This window comes from Chrysochloris asiatica, unplaced genomic scaffold (assembly GCF_000296735.1).
Source record: "Chrysochloris asiatica unplaced genomic scaffold, ChrAsi1.0 scaffold00074, whole genome shotgun sequence".
Classification (NCBI taxonomy): domain Eukaryota; kingdom Metazoa; phylum Chordata; class Mammalia; order Afrosoricida; family Chrysochloridae; genus Chrysochloris; species Chrysochloris asiatica.
Window position 1 is genome coordinate 2,367,489 of NW_006408592.1, and position 24,658 is coordinate 2,392,146.

General features: G+C 37.1%; 1 protein-coding gene across 8 annotated transcripts in view; it reads left to right on the forward strand.

Annotated features, from left to right (window-relative positions):
- The window catches only part of SYTL2 (synaptotagmin-like 2), a 91,318-nt gene that overhangs the window by 50,721 nt on the left and 15,939 nt on the right, over positions 1-24,658 (forward strand). For 2 of the 8 annotated variants that reach the window (XM_006864964.1, XM_006864962.1), the window contains 8 exons: positions 2,933-3,034; positions 4,970-5,023; positions 6,295-6,342; positions 13,248-13,342; positions 16,239-16,358; positions 17,822-17,991; positions 20,276-20,378; positions 22,277-22,447. In XM_006864964.1, the coding sequence (XP_006865026.1) occupies positions 2,933-3,034; positions 4,970-5,023; positions 6,295-6,342; positions 13,248-13,342; positions 16,239-16,358; positions 17,822-17,991; positions 20,276-20,378; positions 22,277-22,447 (863 nt within the window). Of the gene's footprint in view, positions 1-2,932; positions 3,035-4,453; positions 5,024-6,294; positions 6,343-13,247; positions 13,343-16,238; positions 16,359-17,821; positions 17,992-20,275; positions 20,379-22,276; positions 22,448-24,658 lie in introns of those variants that run through there. The other 6 variants (XM_006864966.1, XM_006864963.1, XM_006864967.1 and 3 more) reach the window with 5 other exon arrangements.

A 24,658-nucleotide genomic window follows, 5' to 3' on the forward strand; every position in this document is an offset into this window, starting at 1 on the left:
TTGTCATTGCTGGTGTTGTTAAGTGCTGTCAAGTTGATTTCAACTCAACCTATATAGGGTTTCTGAGGAGCAGTTGGTGAACTCGAACTGCCAACCTTGCTGTTCTTACAGACCTTGCAGTTCAGCACATTAACCTGCAGTGCCACACCAGGACTTCAGAAAACAGACATATGCAAGAATATAAGCTAGCATGTTAAACTTGTTGAGGTAGACTCTTGCTAAACTACCCCATGAGGAATGAGAGTAAACTGACCCATAAAAGGGAGAGTGCTTGCAAATTTGCACTTATTTGGAAATTGTTGCCTGTTATGTATAGCCATGTTTACAGTTATTGTTGTTGTTATGTGCCGTGGAGTCGGTTCCGACTCATAGCGACCCTGTACAGAGTTTCCGAGGCTGTAAATCTTTACGGGAGCAGAAAGCCTCATCTTTCTCCCGCAGAACAGCTGGTAGTTTCGAACTTCTGACCCTGAGGTTAACAGCCCGATTCGTAACCACTACGCTACCAGAGCTCCTTATAGTATACTCATTTAATTGATTGAACAGTCAATAACCTACCTAAAATGAAATAATCAATGTTAAATGGCTATTCAGAGACACAGAAAGGATTTTAAAAATTATAAGCTGAGTAAGAAGTATAAAAAGGAGCTCTGGTAGTGTAGTGGTTACAAATCAGGCTGTGAGCCTCAAGGTCAGCAGTTCGAAACTACCAGCTGTTCTACAGGAGAAAGATGAAGCTTTCTGCTCCTGTAAAGATTTACAGGCCTCAGAAACCCTGTTCAAGGTTGCTATGGGTCGGAACCGACTCCACGGCACATAACAACAACAACAGCAATCTATTAATTTCAGAGTCCTGGGGTGGTGCAGTAGGATAAGCACTGGATTGCTAGCCACAAGATCGGTGGTTCAAACCCACCAGCTGCTCCTCAGAAACCTTATACAGGGTTGCTGTGAATCTCAGGGGCACTTAACAACACTAACAATCTCTAGTTGCAGACAGCCAAGGGGAGGAACTTAACTATGCAGATACCATAATTTTGGTGAATAAACTTGCATTGGCTGGCCTCTTAACCAACCAATACTCAATGAACTCCTTAAATTAAAAACATTCAGTGGTAAAATACTTTTGGAAATACTATGACATAATGTATATTTTTAGCATATTACAGTCTCTGACAATCTCACTTAAATACGGGAAATCTATTCCCCTCCTTTGTTTTTGGCTCTAAAATGCCTTTACTTTCATAAAATAAAGGTATTAGTAGTTGATAGCTCTGTTGGCATAGTGGTTATGAGTCGAACTGCTAATCTTAAGGTCAGCAGTTTGAAACTACCAGTGGTTCTGTGGGAGAAAGATGAGGCTTTCTGCTCCTGTAAAAATTTATAGCCTCGGACACCCTGTACAAAGTCACTGTGAGTCGGAATCAACTCCAACGGCACTTAATCACCACTAGCTGATAGAGTTTTCTTCTTATTTATCTTGTTAATATTAAAAATGTACACAACAAAACATAGCAACTCACCTGCTTCTACATGCTTAATTCAGTGGCATTAATTATATTCTTGAATTGTACAATCATTTTCATCCTCTTTTGCTGAGTTGTTCCTCCCCCATTAACATAAATTTACTATTCTCTAAGGTTTTTCAAGTTGCTGTTGTAAAAAAGCATAAAAATCAAAACAGACAATCTTTATTTTTCGCTACTTTGTAAAAGTCTAAACCATGTAATTTCTTAGCATAGTTTTTGGGAATTTTACTGGAACATGAAACCCAAAAAATCTACATCCATTGGTATGGAGAACCCACTATACTTGATTAGATGTCTGATGATCTGATGTTGAACATCTGAATATCTCCTTCCCTGGTTTTAAACTTTTTTTTAATGTCCCTAAATTTGGCGCTTCAGGATAAGCACTGGGCAGTTAACCTAAAATCAGCGTTTCAAACCTACCAGGCACTCTTTGAAACCCTATTCAGGGTGGCTATGAGTTGGAACTGACTCAGTGGCACATAACAACAACAAAAATTATTTCATGATTGTTGTTATGTGCCGTGGAGTCGGTTCCGACTCATAGCGACCCTACATAGGGTTTCCGAGGCTGTAAATCTTTACGGGAGCAGACCGCCTCATCTTTCTCCCGCAGAACCGCTAGTAGTTTCGAACTGCTGACCTTGCGGCTCGCAGCCCGATTCGTAACCACTACGCTACCATTAAGTAGGAAGTTTTAAAGCCTGACATGGAAAAAATCATCTTCCTAAAGACAAATAGGCATCTAAAAGATCACATCTCTATGATTATGGTAATCTTGTTTATGATTTCATGTTCGCAAATATTTCTTGACTAGGAAAACAACTTTTTTTAAAGGAACATGCTAAATCAAACAACCAAATCCAGTGTCATTGATTCCATTCTGACTCATAGCTAGTAGCCCTGTAGAATATGATAGAACTGCTCCATAGAGTTTCCAGGGATGTTTCTTGTTTGTTATGTGCCATGAAGCCGGTTCTGACTCATAGCGACCCTGTACAGGGTTTCCGGGGCTATAAATCTTTACGGGAGCAGAAAGCCTCATCTTTCTTCTGTGGAACAGCTGGTAGTTTCGAACTGCTGACCTTGTGAACGGTTTGTAGCCCGATTCGTAACCACTACGCTACCAGAGCTCCTTTCCAAGGATGTAAGCTTTACTAAAACAGACTGCCACATCTTTTCCTCAAAGAGTGGTTGGTGGGTTTGAACCACAGCCAAGTGCTTAACAACTGCATCACCAGAGCTCCTTAAAATGCAGAAATTTTATTTTCTTCTGTGAATTAATTGCTTCTTACATTAAAAAAGGATGTCACCTTTCAAGCTACCATTTCAATGTCCGTTGGTTGGTTAAAAGGTTTTCTTTTTTGTATTGTGCAGCATTCATCGGTTTTGTCTTGCAACAGGTTCAGAAGGAGAACCCAGCCCTGTTTTGAAAACTGTGGAAAGGAATGCTGCTAGGAAAATGCCTTCCCAAAGTCTAGAAGACATTTCATCAGATTCATCAAGTGAGAATCAAAGTTGCCCCACTGTTCATGCCCATCTAAGCTTGAAAATGCTTATGTGCTCTTCTGTGGCATGCTGTGTGCATGCAGATTAACAGATGAGAATAACCTTTCTCAGGTAAACTGAAGAGGCTCACCTTGAAATGGCTGGAACTTTTGTTTTTAAAGTAACCTATAAGGATTGATTGTTAGAACACTCGTTTTCCTTGAATTAGAGAGTCCAGTTTGAGTGTTTATGCAAGTCCATGGAGTTTTAAAGGACTATGAAAGTAGTAATACTGCTAGTAATCAATAACATTGAGCATGATGTGCCAAGTACTTGGCTAAGTGTTTTACATTATCTCATTTAATCCTCACAATAACCCTTTGAGGGATGAATTAGTATCCTCATTTCAAAGATGAGGAAAATGAAACTTGGAGAGGTAAAGCAACTGACTTATTGTCACCAACAGAGCTGGGACAAGATCAGCAGATTATTACCAAGAGCATTTGTGAAATGACATTGTTAACATATGACAGAGTAGGATGTCAGTGAATTTTGCAGGCATTGGAGATGAATTACAACCCTCCCCCCCTTTTTTTTTTCTTTTCTTTTCTATTTTACCTGTTCTTTCCTATGGACATATTTCTTCTGGATTCTGGAACTGCAAAACCCAAATACTGCCTGACACAGAGCACTTTAGACATACTCCTCCCCACTGGCTGCTCCTTTAATTGGTGAAGGGTTTCTTAAGGACTAACAGAAAGCACATTCTATATAGGAACTTTTGTGCCAGGCAAATGGACGTAGAAATCATGAATTTGAGGGGTTTTGCTGTTACTGTTTTTAAGTTTAAAATGTACCTGTGGGATTACAGAGGGTCATGAGAAGACTTACTGAGTGAAACTACTGTCAGACTCCTTTGATGGGCAGCTGACATTGTGATATTATATATCATGTTTTTAAATGAATCCACACAAGTGAGTAAAAAGGAAAAGAACAATCCACTGCTCTAAAAAGAGATTCCCAGGGCTCTGAAGACAGTATTTCTGATTTGGAATGCAGTCTTACCCCTCCCAAAGATCTTGGAATCTCAGGGTTGGAAGGGACCTTGAAGGTCACCCATTCCAATGTCCCTCCAGTGCAAAGCCTCCTCAACAGGTGGCCAATCCCCACACCCTCATGAATGCTTCCAGAGAAGGCAAATCCAGCCTTTGTTGGACAGACCTGATGGTTCTTTATGCTGATGATGGGCCCTAGAAAAAACAAACAAACTCAGCAACAATTGTCCAATTTAACAAACATCTTGACTGCAAAGCATGGGAGTATTTCCATGGTTCAGCTGTAAAGTATTCAGGAATATGTAGGGTTAAATTTACAACAACAAAAAAAACCATCTTCAGCTGACGGGTATTCCAGCATGCTCCGTTTCAAATACCGATACCCACTCTCACACTAGCCTGCCAAGATTCCACTTAGCAGCTGGTCCCCAGTTACATCTCTTCAGTTGACTTCCCAAGCAAGCCTCCCAGAGGCATATGCAAACGATGATGCACACACACAAATATTTGTTAATAGACCAAGGGTTTGAGAAGGGTTTAGTCATGGCTAGCATTTTACCCCTTTCAAAAGAATAGAGAGGCTGTTGCAGCTCGTGCTTTCTCCTGCTGTTGGCTGGCCGATTGCTTGCTCTAAGCTAACCCTCTAACCCTTGGGAGTCAGTGTGCAGCAGTGTGCTGATGTAAGCTGCTTCGGGGCTGAAATGGGAGCTCCCGCTATGGCACTGGCTCAAGTAGCTAATCTACAGAGAAAGTGTTTTGGGGGAAGACATCTTGGTTGTACCCCTCACTGCATCTTGACTAACTGCTTCCAACTCCGGGGGCTCCCAGGGACAGTCTGATTGTTCTTTCTCTCCCAGGGTCAGCTGTGTTAACCATTTGTTAATTTCTCCTGAACAGATCAAGCAAAAGTAGATAATCTGCCAGAAGAATTAGTACGTAGTGCTGAAGATGGTAAATATCTTTATATATTTGCATGTATGTCTGTGTATTAGGTTCTGGGGTGATTTGGGCAGCCACTGGGACGCAGCTGTTGGATAAATAGAAGAACGTCACTTACCACTGTGTAGTGAGTGATGCTTAAGTTATCATAGAAGGACTCTGACTTGGTGCATTTAATACTGTTTGTATTCTTAAAGCTACTGCTGGTAATACCTTGTGAGGATCTCACCTGAGACCCTTGGGCTGCAAGGGTTTCTATAAATAGAAAATTGTATTTCTATGGGTCTGAGCTGATTTTTGCTACACAGAAGTCCTTGCAACGGCAGGAAAAGTAGAATGAGTGCCTGGGTCAAGTTCTTCTTATGTTTGATTTTCAAATCTCAGCAATTAGATTCTGTGAGCTCAAATGGTAAAGCCTTAGGTTCAAAGGAAAGTATCCCAGAACAAGGGTGGGCATCCTGCCTCCGCTCATAACTACTTCTAAGTATAAACCCAGAATGAAATTATTTGATTCTGGATATTAAGGAGCTGAAGATCCTGAAGCTTGTCAGTGGATCAGGTATTGTATGGTTCCGTTATGAAATTATTAGAAAAATAGTGCCTTGGTGAGGGTATATATGAGCATGGATCTGATGTTTATAGTTCAGCATTTGTGCAAATATATAATCCATATTTGTGTGTTGGTACTACTGATTTTTCGTGATCTCCTTTTTTTGTTGTTTTTTTCTTAAACCGTCTTCACTGTATCGATAAAATATGTATTAATTGAGCTTTTCCTGATAAAATGTAACATAGCTTTTCAAAGGTCATTAATCATTTTCTTACTTTTAATCTAATAATTTTGTTTTTCTCACATTTACTATAGCCTCTTTGAAGGGCATGGATTTTTATCTTCGTTTTACAGATGAGGAAAGCTAGAGATAACTAGGCAACTTGTCTAAGATCCCATAGGTAGGCAGTTAGAGGGAGGGGCAGGAATGGAATCTCAGCTTCTTTATTCCTCCTAGTCCAGTGTTCCTTCCCACTTGTCATACTGTGGCTTAGTGAATTAAAAGAAAAGATGCTAAACCTCTCCAGTCTGAATCTTGGATTTTAAGTTGAACAAAAGACCTTTAAAGAAGCTAATGAAGATTCACACTGGGGTATAGATGAAAGCAAGCTGAAAGCCAGTCAGCTGTGCTCTGCAGTCTTAGTTATGAAACTGAATTTTGAGTTTTACTTTCAGGTCTTATTATTCTTTTTGCTAAATTGGTATTTATTCTCAATATTGCTCTTCTGAGTAGATCAAAAAGCAGATCAGGAACCAGATACAAATGAATGCGTACCAGGAAGTGAGTAGCAGGATCTTTTCCACAAATGACTAAACTTTGCCACTTTTCACAGTGTTAAATATACTGAAATAACTAACTCCATTAATAAATAATGCAGCATTTATTATTAATACTAAATTCCTGCAGCTTACAAAACTATTTCATTCTGACAAGGGTTTTATTAAAGACACCTTATTACCTCCCGTCTGTGTTGAAAGATGCTTATTTGTGGTTCCATCAAGAGTTATATATTAAATGATACATATGAGTATGTATGTGCTTATAATATACACACACACATATATATATGTATCTTGACATCTAATACGTGATTACAAAGTATTATTCTGTTTTTGTCAGCATCTCTGCTCTTTGTGGTTTTGCTTAAATCAAACTGCCACCTTTTGGAGTTCTGGTCTGGTACTGTAAGATAAACACTGGACCACAAGGTCAGTTTGAACCATAAGGTCGGTAGTTCGAATTCACCAGCCACTCCTTGGAAACCCACCCTCTACAGGGTCTCTATGAGTTGGAACTGATTCAATGGCACTTAACAACAGCAACAACAATATCATTTGACTTTTCTGTTACCATATGGTCTTGAATACTGGATCTCCTATGGCTTTTATACAAGACTGCAGACATTAAACAATTTGTGCCTTATTTAATTTATACCTTATTTAAACCTTAGGAAGGACTGTACTTTGACAATTGATATATAATATGGTTGTATATGGGAGCACTGTAGCTCCATATAATAAGCACTGGACTGCAAACCACAAGGTCCGTGGTTCAAACCCTCCAGCTGCTCAGCAGGAGAAAGATGAGTCTTTCTGCTTCTGCAAATAATTTTTTTTTTTAAATCTCAGAAATCCTGTACATTACATGAGCACTTTGAGTTGGAACTGACTCAAAGGCATTTAACAACAACAACAATGTATATGTCTCTCTACATATCTTTACAAGCAAAATTTATTGCATACAAGATTTAAACACTGAGGTTCAAAGCTGAAGTTATATTCTATACATACAGCAAGTGAACATCTAAAAAAAAAAAAAAAAAAGTAGACCTGTGGTGACATATATTTGTCAACTACTAATTACCCACCACCAAGCAAGTCAATGCCTTGTATTCCTTTTTCTTTTCTATTTTAAAATTATTCTTAGCAGAGACTACTGTCTTAAAGACAAAACAGCACATTAAAAAGGTGTTTGGCGAAGTCTAGCAAAACAATACTAAAATGCATGTGTGCTGTCTCAGCTTCCCAGTTTCAGCCAGTTTCCTAAATATATGAAGATAATGACTCTGTTCTTAGGAGTCTGTATAGTATTCTAAACAACAAAGACCTTAATGAAAACAGTAACTAATAGAAAGAGCTATTACATAGAGAAAGTGTTGATGCTGAAAGTCAATGCCATCTAGTATGAAAACTAGATGAGGTCCTGCTGTGTAGATGCAGAGCCTTGGCACACGTCTTCCTCCTTTATGCTGACCCTCCATTTTCCCTAGGAAGGAAGCAAGACTCTGGACTTTGGGGTTGTTTGTTAAAGAGGCTTTCCCGTTACTTTTGAACTGGCAGATACTCAAGGCTGGGCATCTTATTTATATATTGCTTGGAAAAGTAAAGGGTCAGCCAAAGAGAGGAAGACACACACACACACCCCAACAAGATAAATTGATACAGTGACAGCAACAATGGTCACAAACATAACAGCAATTGTGAGGATAGCGCAGGACCGGGAAGTGTTTCATTCTGTTGTGCATAGGACTGCTGTGAGTCAGAACTAACTTGTTGGCACCTAACAACAATATGTTTTATTCACCATTTAGTCTGAGTTAAAATAAATTATATATTGCACATATGCCTACACATATGTATCTTTATTCATGACCTTCTAATTGATTTAATATTGGGTAAAACAAGTCAGCTAATGATGTGCTGAACCCTGGGTGAATTAATTTCGCCCTATTTTACAGTATTTCCAAAATGACCTTTAGTGACTAGCTGAGATTATTTTTTTTCTCTAGTGAAGACTCTACTCTTACCACAAGATAACAGCAAATATATGATCAAAACATAAATAAGTACAACTCATAAATATATAACTGACTGCATCAGAGTAGTGGATATAAATTGATTTGGACCTAGGTGTCATTACCTAACAATGTAATTTAAAGATAATAGGGATCATTGTATAATAAAAAGTTTACATACTAACTGGATCATACTCTGGCCTCCTGGGACCCAGTCTAATACTGCTGCCCGTATAAATTGCCCCAACACACACACATACTCTTGTTTAATGGGGAGTGATTAAAGTAGATGTCATTCTATGTAAACATTTTAAATGTATTTTGATATGTACTCAGTTTTCTGCTTTTTTTTCCCACTAGATTTCTTTTCATTAAAAATTAATTTTGTTAATACTTGGGGTCCAATATGATGGGTCACAGTGTGGCACTGTAGGATAAGCACTGAACTGCTAATTGCAAGGTCAGCAGTTCAAATCTACCAGCCGATGCTCAGAAAAAACCCTATGAGTCTAAATGGACTCAGTGATACTTAACAATAACAAGGTCCAGTTTAAACTTTTGGAGTTACACTGTTGTTGCGAGTGCTTCTGACTCAAAGTCATCCTATAGGACAGAGTAGACCTGTCCCTTAAGATTTCCTAGGGGATAATCTTTATAGGACTAATTCTCATCAAGTCTTTTCTTCCAAGTAACCACTAATGAGTTTGAACCAGTAACCTTTCAGTTAGCAGCCAAACTCTTATTAATCATTGTACCATTAGGGCTCCTTCTTTTGGATTATATATAGAAATGTAATTTGGTTTTAGCCTATTTTACTACTATCCCTTTAAAAGACAAAGCTAAGTCAATCTTTGATGTAAGTAAAATTGCTACTAAGGTTACAGTTCATAGATGCTCAGGTTTATCCCAAATAAAACATGTCTAAGTATGATTCTTTGGCCAGTAGATGGTTACAAACAAGTTCTCTCAACAATACTCTTATCTTAGCCTCATTAAGATGCCTCAAAAAAATGTTCAATCAAAACAGTGCTTTTGAGGGGCTCTTCTGAGCTTGTTAAATTCAAGGCAGAGAGGTTAAGTGACAGTTTTTTGGGATTCCAAAGCAGTGATCATGATACATTTTCTCAAAAGACACACAACAATCACAGGGCCTTATTAGGAAGATGTCTTAAGAAAATTGAAAGTTGCAGTGGTGAAAAAAGGCCAGGAAAGTTGTGTTGAAGTTTTGGGTTTTTTCTTCACAACAATGAGCCTGCTCATTCTTTCAGGGTAGCAAAGGCTGTCCTATGAGAATTTCAGTTGAGAAACCTTGTCCCATTCACTCTACAGCATACTTCTTTTTTTTCCCCACACCCAAAGAAAAAGGAAAACACTTTTTTGAGTTCCTGCCATTTTGACGTATAAATCTAAGAGTGCAAAATTCTTGGAAAAGGCTTAAAGAGATTAAATATCACCTTCAGAAGTCTATGGACCTAGATGGAGGATATATAAAAAGACAGTAGTTTTATATTTTGATACTTTTTAAAATAAAAACTTCTATGATTTTGTAGCTACACGTTTTGATGTACCATCGTGTATGTATCATATTCAACAATAACTTAAATTATATCAGATATCATTTTGAACAAATACTATATACCAGCCACTATTCCATATAAAAGCTGTGGCTCATAAGAAAACCTTGTTGTTAGGTGCTGCAAACATGGTTCTAACTCATAGCAACTATAGATACAACAGAATGAAACACTACTCAGTTCTGTACCATCCTCACAATTGTTATGTTTGAGCTTATTGTTGGTGCCACTGTGTCAATCTATCTCCTTTGGGGACTTCCTCCTTTCTGCTGAAACTCCATTTTGCCAAGCATTATGTCCTTCTCAAGGGCCTGGTCCCTCCTGACAACATGTCCAAAGTACATGATACTATGGGGCACCATCCTCACTTTTAAGGAGCAGTCCTGCCATACTCTTCCAAGACAGATTTGTTTGTTCTTATGGCACTCCATGGTACTTTCAATGTTTTTCACCAACATCATAATTCAAATGCATTGATTCTATCATGGTTTTCCTTATTCATTGTCCAACTTTCACATGCATATGTTGATGACGTTGTTAAATGCTGTTAAGTTAGTCCCGACTCATAGCAACCCTGTATAGAGTTTCTGAGAAGCAGCTGGTAGGTTTTAACCAATGGCCTCGTGGTTCAAAATGAACTTACAATACAGTGCTTATCCTACAGCACCACACCAGGACTCCTGAGGCAATTGAAAATACCATGGTTTGAGTGTTGTTGTGAAGTACCGTCGAGTCAGTTCTGATCCATAGCGATCTTGTATAGGGTTTCCAAGGTGAGCTTGAACTGCCGACCTTGAAATTCAAACAGCTTTGCAGCCTGGTGCATTAACCCACAGCACCACAGCACTTTATTCCTCAAACTGACATCTTTGCTCTTGAACACTTTAAAGAGGTCTTGTGCAACAAATTTGCCTAATGCAATACTTTGATTTCTGGACTGCTTCCATGATTGTCAATTGTGGATCCAAGCACAAAGAAGTCTTTGACAGCTTCGATCTTTCTTATGTCTATTAATGATGAGCCAATTGTGAGGATTTTCATGTTTTTTTTTTTACATTGAGTTACAGTCCAATATGAAGGCTGTAGTCTTTCATCTTCATCAGTAAACATTTCAAGTCTTTTTGTTTTCAGTAACCAAGGTTGTTGGATCATTGCATTTTGCAGGTTGTTAATGAGTCATCTTCTGTTCCTGATGCCATGTTCTTCATATAATCCAGCTTCTTTGTTCAGCATACAGGTTGAATTAAGTTGTGTGTAAGGATACAATCGTGGCAAGCAACCTTTCCTGATTTTAAACCATTTAGTAGCCCCTTCTTTTGATCTATATACAGAGTCCTCATAAGCACAAATAAGTGTTCTGGAATTCCCTCTTTTTTTGCAGTGTTATCCATAGTTTATTATGATCCATGCAGTCTAATGCTTTTGCATAGTTAATAAAACTCAAGTAAACATCTTTTTGCCATTCTCTGCTTTCATCCACGATCCATCTGACATCAGCAACGATATTCCTTGTTGCACTTCCTCTTTTGAGTCTGGTTTGAATTTCTGGCAGTTACCTGTTGATATACTACTGCAACCATTTCAGAATGATCTTCAGCAAAAATTTTCTTTCATGTGATATTAATGATATTGTTCGATACTTTTCACTTTCCATCAGATCACCTTTCTTTGGAATAGTCACAAATATGAATCTCTTCCAGTTCGTTGGTCAGATAGCTGTCTTCCAAATTTCTTAGCACAGATAAGTGAGAGCCTCCAGTGTGGAATCAATTTGTTGAAATATTTTATTTTGTATTCCATCAATCCCTGGAGCCTTGTTTTTCACCTTCTTTTCTGCTTGGACTTCTTTCTTTAGTACCATAAATTTTTGATCATGTGGTACCTCTTGAAATGGTTGAAAATCAACAATAATTTTTTTTAATATATGGTGATGCAGTGTATTCCTTCCATCTTCTTAGATGCTTCTGCATAATTTGCCCTGAAAATTCTTCAATATTCGTCGACTAGAATTTTTTTTTTTTGTGTTTTTTGATTGAAAAATGCTGAGTGTGTTCTTCCCTTTTGTTTTTCTAACTCCAGGTCTTTGCACATTTCATTATATACCACTTAAATTTGCCTTCTTGAGTTGTCTTTTGAGATTTTTTGTTCAGTTCTTGTACTTCCTCATTTCTCCCAGTCATTTTAGCTTCTCTTTGTTCAAGAGCAAGTTGCATAGTCTCTTCTAACATTCATTTTGGTATTTTCTTTCTTTCCTGTCTTTTTAATGACTGTTTGCTTTCTTCCTGTATGATATTCTTGATGTCATCTCAAAAAGCTTAAGCATTGTGATTCTTAGACAAAGAAGAAAATAGTTTTCTAGCTGCCAGTATACAAATGTGGTATCTTATTGTTCTTCCCATACATATCAGAAATATTTATATCAGAAATAATTCATATACAACCTTTTCATGTTAAATTCTGTGAGCATTCTAACTTGAATCATTCAACCTTGGCTTTGAGATATCTCTATTGATTATTCTCAGAGTTGACAGGTATCTATAAATGATTTATATTTTTTAAAAAGTAATTCATTTTGAAATTGTACTTTTTCATAATTCTGAGTGAAACACTATCAGTATAATAATTCCCACTATCTCTATGCAAACAAACCATCTCTTAGGCACTCAATAGCCAGGACACTTTTATTATTGAACTGTGTACAAAGATCCTAACTGTCTAGATGAAATAGTTTTCAGCCCACAGCATGTTAGAATTATAATGTATCTTAAGGAGATGAACCAATAAATTATAGCTTATAGCTTATAACTTGTGGTTAGACACTCTGATGTGAAAAAATGTTAAAATTAATTCATATTGACAATGTTCTTTATTGTACTTTAAATCCAGCTACAATTTAATAAAAACTAATTGTTTGGTTTTTTTTTTTTTTTTTGAGTCCTGGTGATGTGCTGTAGGATAAGCACTGTACTGCCAACTACAAGGTTGTCAGTTCAAACCCACCAGCCACTTCCTGGAGACCCTATACAGGGTCATTATGAATAAGAACAGGCTTGATGACACTTAACAACAACAACACTTTTTATTTTCTTTTTAAATTTTATTTTGTGTTTGGTTCAACTCCTTACTAGTTCTCTATGTAATTTATGAAAATTGCATGTTGCTTAACTTATGATCCTGTGCATGTGAATTACTGTGCTTCTAACATTTTTACAGAAACATGTCTGCTCATAGATGAAAGAAAAGTGTGTTTTCAACTTATGCCTAATGTTGTCTGACAATTGTATGAATAATTTTGCAATGTAAATGATGCTGTTTAGTTTCCACAGTGCCTTCACAACCTGGTAATCAGTTTTCCCACCCTGACAAACTCAAAAGGATGAGCAAGTCTGTTCCAGCATTTCTCCAAGATGAGGCAAGTTTATTTTTTATATTTTCAGAAAGATGGAATCAGACAGGTGGATTTGCTCTGCCAAGGTTGGTGTATTTGTATTCCACTGTGACTAAAGAGGTCAGCCGGATTGACCCTTACCTTCCAAGTCAATAGAGGTAGTGTTGTTGATCCTGGAACAAGCAAGGCATTTTTCATTTGTCTCAAATAGTAACTCGTCTTGGTTACTGAAGGCAAATTACATAGGTTTGGGAATGTGACTTTTGTTTCAGAGTGAATACAAAGTAAGAATCAAGGCAGAAATATGTTGGCATGAACTAGCTACTCTTCTATAATTTGGAGTAGAGTTGATTTTTGAAAACATTAGTCTAGATACTGGTACCAGTAACTACCTTGAAAATTTTAGTTAAAATAATAAAAAAGCAATGGCACTAGCAAACTTAAGGGTTTCTAGTAAGTGCTACACACTCTACCTTTATAATTTCATCTAATTGCCCTATGACAGTGGAGGGTTGGCAGCATCATTGTGCTCAGATACGGCAGGTATGGAAACTGAGACTTAGAGAGGTGAAGTAGCCTCACTTAGCTAGAAAGCAGTTGCACTAGGACTGGAACCCAGATCTAAGTCCAGAGCCTACAACTATACCATTGTATCTCAAATAAGAACATGACTATTTACCAATTGTTAAATACCTAATATGTACCAGACACTTAATAAACTTTAGATGTAGATATTACCAGTTCCAGATACGCTAGTTGTTTGCTGTGTAATCATGGAGAATATCCTCAACCTCTCTGAGTCTAGTTACCTAGTAACTACCACATGATGTGGGGCTGTAGGATAAGCACTGGATTGATAAGCCCAGGGTCATGGTTCAGCCCCACCAGCTGCTCTTTGGAAACGCTACACAGCATCACTATGAGTCAGAACTGACTTGATGGCACTTAACAGCAACCACCAGAACCATTTGTTCTTGAACCTTGATGAACCATATCTGTAAACATTCAGCTCTTTGCATATGCTTAAGAGCCCACATTACAGTTTAATTTGGAAAGAATCACTCATCCTTTGGTACTAGCTCATTAGCCAGAGCCCAGTGGCAGGCATCCCTGGAGTTCCTGTAGTTTTATACCTTAGTAAATCAGCTATGGTCTCCCAACTCAGCAGGATTTGCGTGGTCATATGAATGAACCACAAATAATTTGAGAGACAAATGATACCAGTCCCTGATTTCTGGGTTTTGTGTGTGTGTGTGTGTGTGTGTGTGTGTGTGTTTTTAATTCCTTCCCTTCAGTTTTAACCTTTGGCTCCATACAAAATAGAGTCTAGGTCATTGAGGTTTGTGCCTCATAGATGCCAAAAGTAAGCCATATCATTTTACCTTTCAAAGTCCATAGTGTTTAACTAAAGTGCATAGTGTTTAACTAGATATTAAAAGAAAGTGTAGATGAAATCAGGCCTTGTTCCTTTATTTGTTGTCTCCTTTAAGGCTTAGCATTGGTCATGTCTATTGAGTGCCAGCCCTTTGAAAAGTGTTGTTCCAGGTTAACAAGACAGGGTCTTTTCAGTAGTCACTAAAGAGTTTGTTTAAAATGTAGAACATACTGTAATAGAGGAAAAGGGACTATAAACATGTAGGGAGAGAGTAGGACAACAGAAACACATTAAAAAGGGATACTTTTTTTTTGTAATCTTTGAGGGGTGGTTATTTATGTAAGTGATTGATTTTGTTGTTCTTTAACCCCTTTTCTTAATCTGTATTAGAAATGGCATCCATTATATTGATGGATAATTGCATGGCCCTGGAATATGTTGGCATGACACTAACTACTACATAAAAGTATCCCCTAACTATAGTAACCATTGAACTACCGCATAAACCCTCCAGACCAAAAGAAGCTTATTCTGAATCATGAATGTTTTAAAACTATTATCCAATAAACTTTAGATCAAATACAATAAAGTTTGGTTTTGCCACTTCCTTTTTTGTCTCAAGTAAATATTTCCTGAGAAGTATTTTTTTAAAGTATCTTACTGCTTCTATTTTTTAAAGCAATGCATTAAAATCTAATGTGGGTAGAATACTTATTTCATATTAAAATAAAAACAGGAGTCCTGGTATGGGGCTGTGGAATAAGGTATTGGACTGCAAGGTCGATTTTGAACCACAAGGTCCATGGTTCAAACTCGCCAAGCACTCCTCAGAAACCCTATACAGGGTCACTATGGGTCAGAACCGACTTGACAGCACTTGGCAACAATAGAAAATAAAAGCATAACCTTTCATTAAAACAGATCAGACTGGATTTTCTTTTTCCTAGTTTAATAGAGTCTCAAGTAAAAGATTTGATTTTTAGAGAACAAGCACTGGACTGGGAACCACAGGTCAACGGTTCAAGCCCACCAGCCCCTCCACTCAAGAAAGATGAGACTTTCTGCTCCCTCAGAGATTTATAGCCTTGGGTCATTATGAATTGGAACCTACTCAAAGGCACTTAGCAACAAGGCTATGCTAATAAGAAGAATTCAACATGACTTTTTTTTTTTTTTTGACAGTAAATCTTAGACCTTTTGTCTGCGTATAATTTCTTGTATCGTGAAAGTTCTCCAAACAGTACAAATAAACAATGTTAAGAGAGTGACAAGAAAGCTTGCAATAGTGCTGCCATCTGTAGCTCCTTCTGGTAAAAAAACAACTGGTAATATGGTAGCTAGCCACTACTCTCCTTAGGACAAGTCCAAGGCAGGCCATCCACTCCAGCCTGTCTCCCATTCTCTGGCAATTATCATGAACATCCATTGACCTTGGGAAATACCATTCATCAGGGGATACCAAAATACCATCTTTGCCCAAACAGAGATTCTGACTTTGACTCATTCTGAATTTAAATTCTGTGTGTATTATATGATGTTTTGTAGAGTGATGACAGAGAAACAGATACAGCATCAGAAAGCAGTTACCAGCTCAGCAGATACAAGAAGAGCCCGAGCTCTTTAACCAATCTTAGCAGCTCCTCTGGCATGACGTCCTTGTCTTCTGTATGTAAACAAGCGCATCATTTTAATACCTCTCTGCTTCATGAGCCTTGCTCTACCATGCTCCCGCCTCCTCATTGAAAATGGTCCCCTGTTGTATTTCTTGAATTCCAAGGGCATGCACATCTCCTCTAATTCACAGTTAACTTCTAGCTGGCTAAACCTTCCTTTTTTTTTCTCTTTTATTTTTTTTCTTTGTCTAGAGGGGTAATATCCATTATAAATTTTTTTTTTTAACACTGTACTTCAAAATTTAAATCTAAATTGCCAATAAGGTGAATTGTTTGATTTTTCTGTGCTACAAGTAGGTTAACTATAATAAAGCAGCCTGCTTAACAGATATATTTTCATGTGTAGAATTGTACCTTTAGCAAACCTGAAAATACTAATTTTCGTAAAAGAACATGAAAGGTGATTCTTTGCCTTATAGAAGCATTTAGAATGAAGTTTTAGAAGTAAAACTCTTTAAGGATAGTTGTTCAGACTTAATTTTTAAAAATTTAACTTAAAGTTTCTTGAATAAAGTGAGATAGTTGTGTGCGCATATAGTATGTGTGTCTATACACATTATATATGTAAATATATGTAAAAATACCTGCTTAGACTTATCCAAATATTTACCTGATATACATTCAGATACTCTTATCTCACCAGGTATGCTAATCAAATTATGAAGCTGAGTACAGATTTGACATTTATCCAACTCTAAGTTTTGTTTTGGAATCTGTTTAAATTGAGTCTCTGCTCATAACAATCTAGTGTCTGCCCTTGGGAAGATTTTAAACCCCGTTCATTAGTCATCCATTGCCTACCCTTTTCTGACCCTATAAAAGCTTTTCCTAGACTCCTTGGATGGGTAATGGAGCAAAAATCCTTTTTAGTGCCTTGGAAATATGATAGAGCATTATGTCACTTTGGTGTGTGGTTCTGGGGTTTCTCACATCCTCTGTCATTGGCTTTTAAATATAGTGTGTGCCTAAAAATGGGGATCTGAGTGCCATTTAGCATCATATTTTCCTGCTTTGAAATGAAACAGCAACGTAATAACTTCACATTTCACTTTTCATCTAAGTGTTTTAAGGGCAAATATATATACATACACATGTATATCTATATGGAGTCCTGGTGTGCACTGTGGGTTAATGCGCTGAACTGCAAAGTCGTTTGAACCACAAGGTCAGTGGTTCAGGCTTACCAGCCACTCCTTGGAGACCCTATACAGGATTGCTATTGGTCGGAACCAGCTTGTCGGCACTTAACAACACCATACAAACACACATATACATACTGGTCATGTATATCATGTCAGGTTGTCTGGGTGATATGTATTTATGCCATATTAAATGCTAGCTTTTATATGCAAGTTAGAGAAATCATGGTAAGCAAGAATTTTGTCCCTGATCCTTGTATGTGTTGCTTTCATGAATGAAGTAGAGACAAACACTGCCTATTTCTGGTGTTTTCAGGTGAGTGGCAGTGTAATGAGTGTTTATAGTGGAGACTTTGGCAATCTGGAAGTTAAAGGGAATATTCAGTTTGCGATCGACTATGTGGACTCATTGAAGGAGTTGCATGTTTTTGTGGCCCAGTGTAAAGATTTAGCAGCAGCAGATGTGAAAAAACAGCGTTCGGACCCGTAAGTACATTTTGAAGTCACCTTCTTTCTTTTAAATTCTCAAGCTGATAATCTTGTACTAATTGGGAGGGAAGAGTGTAACCAAAGGGAGAGTACAAATGTGTTAAAAGGATTTTTTTTAAAAAGTGAAGCATTGGAGGAAATGCTGTTTTGTTTACTTTATAAATTCATATGCCAAACTTATTAAATCATAAAAAATCACAAAGAAGCATAGAATGTTTCAAGTTGGAAGGGACGATGGAGGTCATCTTGCCAAGTACCTTTATTTTACAGATAAGGAAACGAACCAATGACCTATCTGTCTAAATTCAGATAATCATTGAAAGAATGAGGAACGAGAACTTGAACTCAAGTCTCTTTCCTCAACACTTTCTCTGCAATTAGGGACATGCAGAGCAACAGTACAGAGCCCTGGTGAAATCATGTGGCTAAGTGTTCAGCTGCCAGCTGAAAGGTCAGCAAATAGAACGCACTGGGGACGCCACAGGAGACAGATGTAGCAGTCTGCTTTTGGAAAATACTGCAGTTCTAGTCTGTCCGAAGGGTTGCTTTAAGTCAGAAACTATTCAACAGCAATGGATTTGTTTTTGTTTTTTGCTTTTTGAAGGGGCATACATCGTAATGTTTAGTGCTAGGGAAATAGTTAAAACTCTAGAATGAGGTAGTTTCTATATTTAAACTACACTCTACAAAAGGATTTTAGGGAGAATTACTAGTTCACCTGTTAAATCATAGGCTTCATTATAGGTTAGGCTATTTGCAAAAGTTGAAAAATATTTCCCACTTACCTTTATGCAGGAGCCTGATTCTTATTTTGCTGAGATTAGCCCAAATCTTTTTATTATTATATGTTGTTGTTGTGTGCTGTGGAGTCAGTTCCAACTCATAGTGACCCTGTACAGGGTTTCTGAGGCTGTAAATCTTTACAGGAGCAGAAAGCCTCATCTTTCTCCCGCAGAACAGCTGGTAGTTTCAAACTGCTGACCCTGAGGTTCGCAGCCCAAAGGAGCTCTGGTAGCATAGTGGTTACGAATTGGGCTGTGAACCTTAAGGTCAGCGGTTCAAAACTACCAGCCGCTCCGCGGGAGAAAGATGAGGCTTTCTACTCCCGTAAAGATTTACACCCTCGGAAACCCTGTACAGGGTCACTATGGGTCGGAACCGACTCGACGGCACTTAACAACAACGCTACCAGAGCGACTGGGCTTAATATCATTTTTTTTTTTTTTTTTTGCATTGACTAAAGCTTGATTAGGATTCCTGGTGTGGCAATGAAGGATCAGTGCTTGACTGGAAAGCACAAGGTCACCAGTTCAAACCTGGAAACCTTGTACAAGGTCATTAAAAGTTCGAACCAACTTGAGAGCACTTAACAACTGGAACAACAGTTTGCTGAAGGACCCCTGGTGGTGCAGTGGTTAAAGTGCTGAATCCCTAACTAAAAGGTCTGCATTCGAGCCCAACTGCCATTCCACAGGAGAAAGAAGTGGCAGTCTGCTTCCGTAAAGATTGTTGTCTTAAGTGCTGTCAAGTCAATTCTGACCCTTAGTGACCCTGTATAGGGTTTCCGAGGAGCGGCTATTGAACTTAAACTGCCGACCTTGTGGTTCAAACTGACTTTGCAGGTCAGTGCATTGACCCACAGCACCACACCAGGACTCCATAAAGTTTACAGCCTTGGAAACTCTGGGGCAGTTCTGCTCAATCCAGCAGCGTTGATTTGTGCGGGAATCAACTTCGTGGCATTTGGCTTGCTCGAATGTGTGCTAAGATTTTTTTTTTCCAAAAAAATACAGTACCCAAAATGCTTACTGCTGTTAAGTGCTTTCAAATCAATTCCAACTAATCGTGACCTTGTATAGGGTTTCCAAGGGTCAGCTGGTGTGTTTGAACTGCCAACCTTGTCTTTTACAGTCTGATGCTTATCCTATAGCACCACACCTGGATAAAAATGTAAACAAAACAAAAACTGCAACAGTAAAGCCTTTTGGCTTAGGGAATAAACTAACCCTTAACCCCCATACTACATATGCACATTAGGTAATATTGGTAGCCATCTGGACAATTCTAAAGAATTTGGAAAATGTTCTTCAAAGCAACATCAAATGATCAATTCTGCTGATCAATTTTGGTTAAACATTAAGTGTAAGTTATTGATTATTATGTACTGCTCTTCTCTGCATCATGAAATAATTTTTTGCTGGTTTTTTATGCATTTTTTATAAAGTGGTAGAAACATCAATTTGACTGCCTGACCTTCTTATCTGTTCAATTCTATTTTTAGATATGTAAAGACCTATTTGTTACCAGACAAAGGCAAAATGGGCAAGAAGAAAACATTTGTACTGAAGAAAACATTGAATCCTGTATATAATGAGATTCTGCGGGTATCTATGAACTCTCTCTATAGGAAATTCATAAGTGGTGAAATATACATTTAAGTAGCCATGTCTTCTTGGTTAGGTCTTTGCAGATAAATTTAGTCACCAAAAGAGAAAAAGGAAAGTGAAATAATTTTGAGAGTCTGTTTTACATGATGCGTATTATGTACATTACCTAACTTCCTCTTCAGTATTCCCTGACAGGCAGGCATTACTATCTGCATCTCACAGATGAGACAAATGAAGTTTAGGGAAATACAGTAACTTGCTCAAGACCACACATCTGGTAAAGTTGAATGCTGCAACCAGAATGATTCTCTAAAAGCACAATTCATCTCATTTCTTTGCTTACTCTTACAATCAAGTCACTCACTCTTCCTTAACATGCATTCCAGTCCATTCACAACCTGAGTATCAGCCTCATCTCACCATTTCATATTCTGTGTTCATGCCACACTGTTTTCCTTTTTGTTATTTAGAGGAACTACGTTTTCTTACACTGCTAGGACCTTTGGGTCCTTTTGGTTATTATAGTCTTCCCCTCATTCTTTCCAGGACTACCTCCTACATAGATTCTTCCTTTGAGAGTGTGTTCATAATCCCTAAACTCCCTGTTATCTGCTGCCTCAATAGCCTTGTTTCTTACGAGATTTTATTAACATTCACAGTTAAAGGATTGATTTAATTATCTGCCTTCCTGCTAAACTGTAAATTCCATGAGCACAAGTACCAACTCTGGATTCCTTACAAAACTGTGTGCCTTTGACAAACGACTTACCTACAATTAAGATCAGATTAAATTATTTAAAAAAATAGTTAATATATGTGAAGTGATTAGCATACACTGAATATTAGGTGTTTGCTATTACTTATTTTTGTCGTAGCTCTGAGTCTTAGCACAGTGTCTCGCGTATCATAAATATTGGGTGGGTGGATGGACAGATGAATGGGAAGTATACATGGCTCAAGTACCCGTGAGCTTTTTCTCCTCCAAACTGTGTCATGTTACTTTAGTCATGAGTAGCAGATTATTTTAAATTAACCATATGAAAAAGTATTGTTCAGTCCTTCTTTCTGATAATTCTGTTCAAGTATTTGATTATCCTCTGGGAAAGAAGCAGTTAAACCAACTCTTTGTCATCCATGGATGTATTAACTACCTTGTGAATTTTCTGTAGTAAGTTTTTAATCACAGTTTGACTGTTATATACTCCAGAACCCTACTATTTCTGGATCAACTACCCTATACTCAGGAAAAGCCACCTAATTTAAATGGTAAACTTAGAAAAGACAAGTCAGCTGCAACAAAAACGGATAGTCACATAATATATTATAAAGCCAAATAGAATTATTTTTAGATTAGAAGTACTATTATCCCTTCCATGATTATATATAATCAAGGATTGACTGTATTTTAGATGAAAAATGGTTAGAATGCCAAATCTTTTCCACTTGACCATATGAAGCAGGAAAAACAAGTGTGTGTTTTGAAAACAAAACAACAACAACAAAAAAACCTCCTTTATGTAGGAAATAGAGCATTAGATTAAACTTGATTTGTATCTTAGACTGATTTTAATTGTTATTTTACTTAATTAGAACTAAAAACGCTCAGTAAAAAATGAATAATTGACTTTTGTTGTTAGAATGCTATTGCCAGCTATGATATTTGAGCTATGGCTTGCTTTTTCAGAAAGGGAAAGAAAATCAGCTTTTATGAAAGATGAATTTCAGCTCTTTGAAACAATACACTTACAGAGTAAGATGACTTTGCTATATTTTTTAGACCTCAAGCTTAGCTGATGAGAAATGTGATCTACACAGATGAGTTTGTCTTAATCTCTGTGTCATAACTTTGGCATGAAATAATATTCATAATTTTAATTTCCTTCTTTGAACTGCAGTACAAAATTGAAAAACAAATCTTAAAGACGCAGAAACTGAACGTATCTGTTTGGCATCGGGATACATTTAAACGCAATAGTTTTCTAGGGGAAGTGGAACTTGATTTGGAAACTTGGGACTGGGACAACAAACAGAATAAACAGTTGAAGTGGTACCCTCTGAAACGGAAGGTAAATTTGGTTGGTTGATTGGTTGGTTTGGGACCTTGTGTGTAAAATCTACTATAAAATTGCATTTTAATTCAGAGCATTGATTCACAGATTGAAATAATTTAAAACTAGGATTGGATTTTCTTTATTCAGTCAGTGAATAACGATGAAAAGAGATTTAGGAAGAATGTTTAAATTATTTAACATAAATGTTTCAGAGACTTCAGAAAGATCATCTAAAGAATTAAATCCTTTGAAATTTGAGACTTTCAGTCTAGTAAATAGTCAGATATTGGTAAATGTCACATGTGTCATTTGTAAAGAAAGCACATCCTGTGGCAGTTGGATGCAGTGTTTTATATCTATCATCATTAAGTCAAGTTGGTTAATAATATTACTTGTCTTCTATATCTTTATTAATTTTGTATTTGTATATATTTATGAAAAGAAGTATGATTGTAGAATTATTTTGTTATTTGTGCTTTATTTCTTTGTCTTGAAGTTGTCTAATTGAGCATATAGAAATTTAGAATTGTTGTACAAGAGGGCTTCAAAAAGTTCATGGAAAAAAATGAATTGAAATATAATGGAATTTTTCCATGAGCATTTTGAAGCCCTGCTTGTATTTTCCTGGTTGATTGACCATTTTACTATTTTGAAACATCCTTTTAATTTCTAGTAATGCTTCTTGTTTTGTATCTACTTTGCCTGTATTAGTATAGTTCTATCAGTTTTCTTTTGGTTCGAATTTTATTTTTATCCTTTGATATTCAGTCTTTTAAAAAAGTTAAGACGTGTTTCATATAAGCAACAGTTTTGATTTTTTTTCTGATCTAAATATCTTTGTCTTTTAATTTATACCATTTATATTTATTGTAATCATTGACCTATTTGTATTTAAATGTATCATCTTAATTATTTATCCAGTTTCTTTATATTCAAAATTATCTCCTTTGGGATTAATAAAATATTATATTGTTTCATTTCCCTTCTATTAATATGTTAATTGGATTCCTGGTGTGACACTGTAGGATCATCTCTGGACTACTCACCACAAGGATGGTGGTTCAAAACCACCAACCACTCCTTGGAAATCCTATACAGGGTTTCTATGAGTCAGAACGTACTCGATCGCACTTAACAACAACAACAACAATATGTCAATTGGGGTTCTGGTGGGTGCTATAGGAAGCACTTGACCTCAAGGTCCGTTTGAACCTCAAGGTTGGAGGTTCAAACTCACCAACTGCTCCTCGGAAACCCTACACAGGGTCACTGTGAGTTGGAACCAACTTGATGACTCTAAACAACAACAGTGTGTCAATTATAGTTTTTTTTTCTCTTTCTTTTATTGACTGCCCTAGAGATTACCAATGCACATTTGATTTATACATATAATACAAATGAGAATTTTCACCATTTTCAGGACAATTAAAAGAAACCAGAACATTTTAACTTTATTTACTATTCCTCCTTCTTTTGTGCTATTGTCAGTATTCTTCACTAACATGGTAATTCAAAGGCACTAATTATTCTTTGATCTTTCTTATTCATTGCCCAGCTTCCGCATGTATATGAGGTGATTGAATATACCATGGCTTGAGTCAAGTGCACCTTAGTCCTTAAAGTGGCATCTTTGCTCTTTTCAACACTTTAAAAAGTTCTTTTGCAGCAGACTTGCCTACTGCAGTATGTTGTTTGATTTCTTGCCTGCTAATTCCATAAACATTGACTGTAGATCCAAGCAAATTGAAATCTTTGACAACTTCGATATTTCTTCTGTTTATCAGGAATTTTTTGTTTTCTGTTTCCATACTGAGGTGTAACCCATATCGAAAGCTTTAATTTTTGGTCTGTTAGTAACTATTGCAAGTCCTCTTTGCTTCCAGCAGGCAATGTTGTGTCATCTGCATATTGCAAGTTGTTAATGAGTCTCCAATCCTGATGCCACATTCTTCTTCATATAATTCAGCTTCTTGGCTTCTGTGCTCAGCATACAAATTGTATAAGTATGGTGAAAGGCTACAACCATGGTGCACACCTTTCCGAATTTTAAACCATGCAGCATCCCCTTGCTCTGTTCTAATGACTGCCTCTTGGTCTATGCGCAGGTTCCTCATAGCACAATTAAATGATCTGGAATACCCATTCTTCACAATATTATCCACAGTTTGTCATGAGCTACACAGCCAAAAGATTTTGCATAGTCAGTGAAGGACTATTAAACACCTT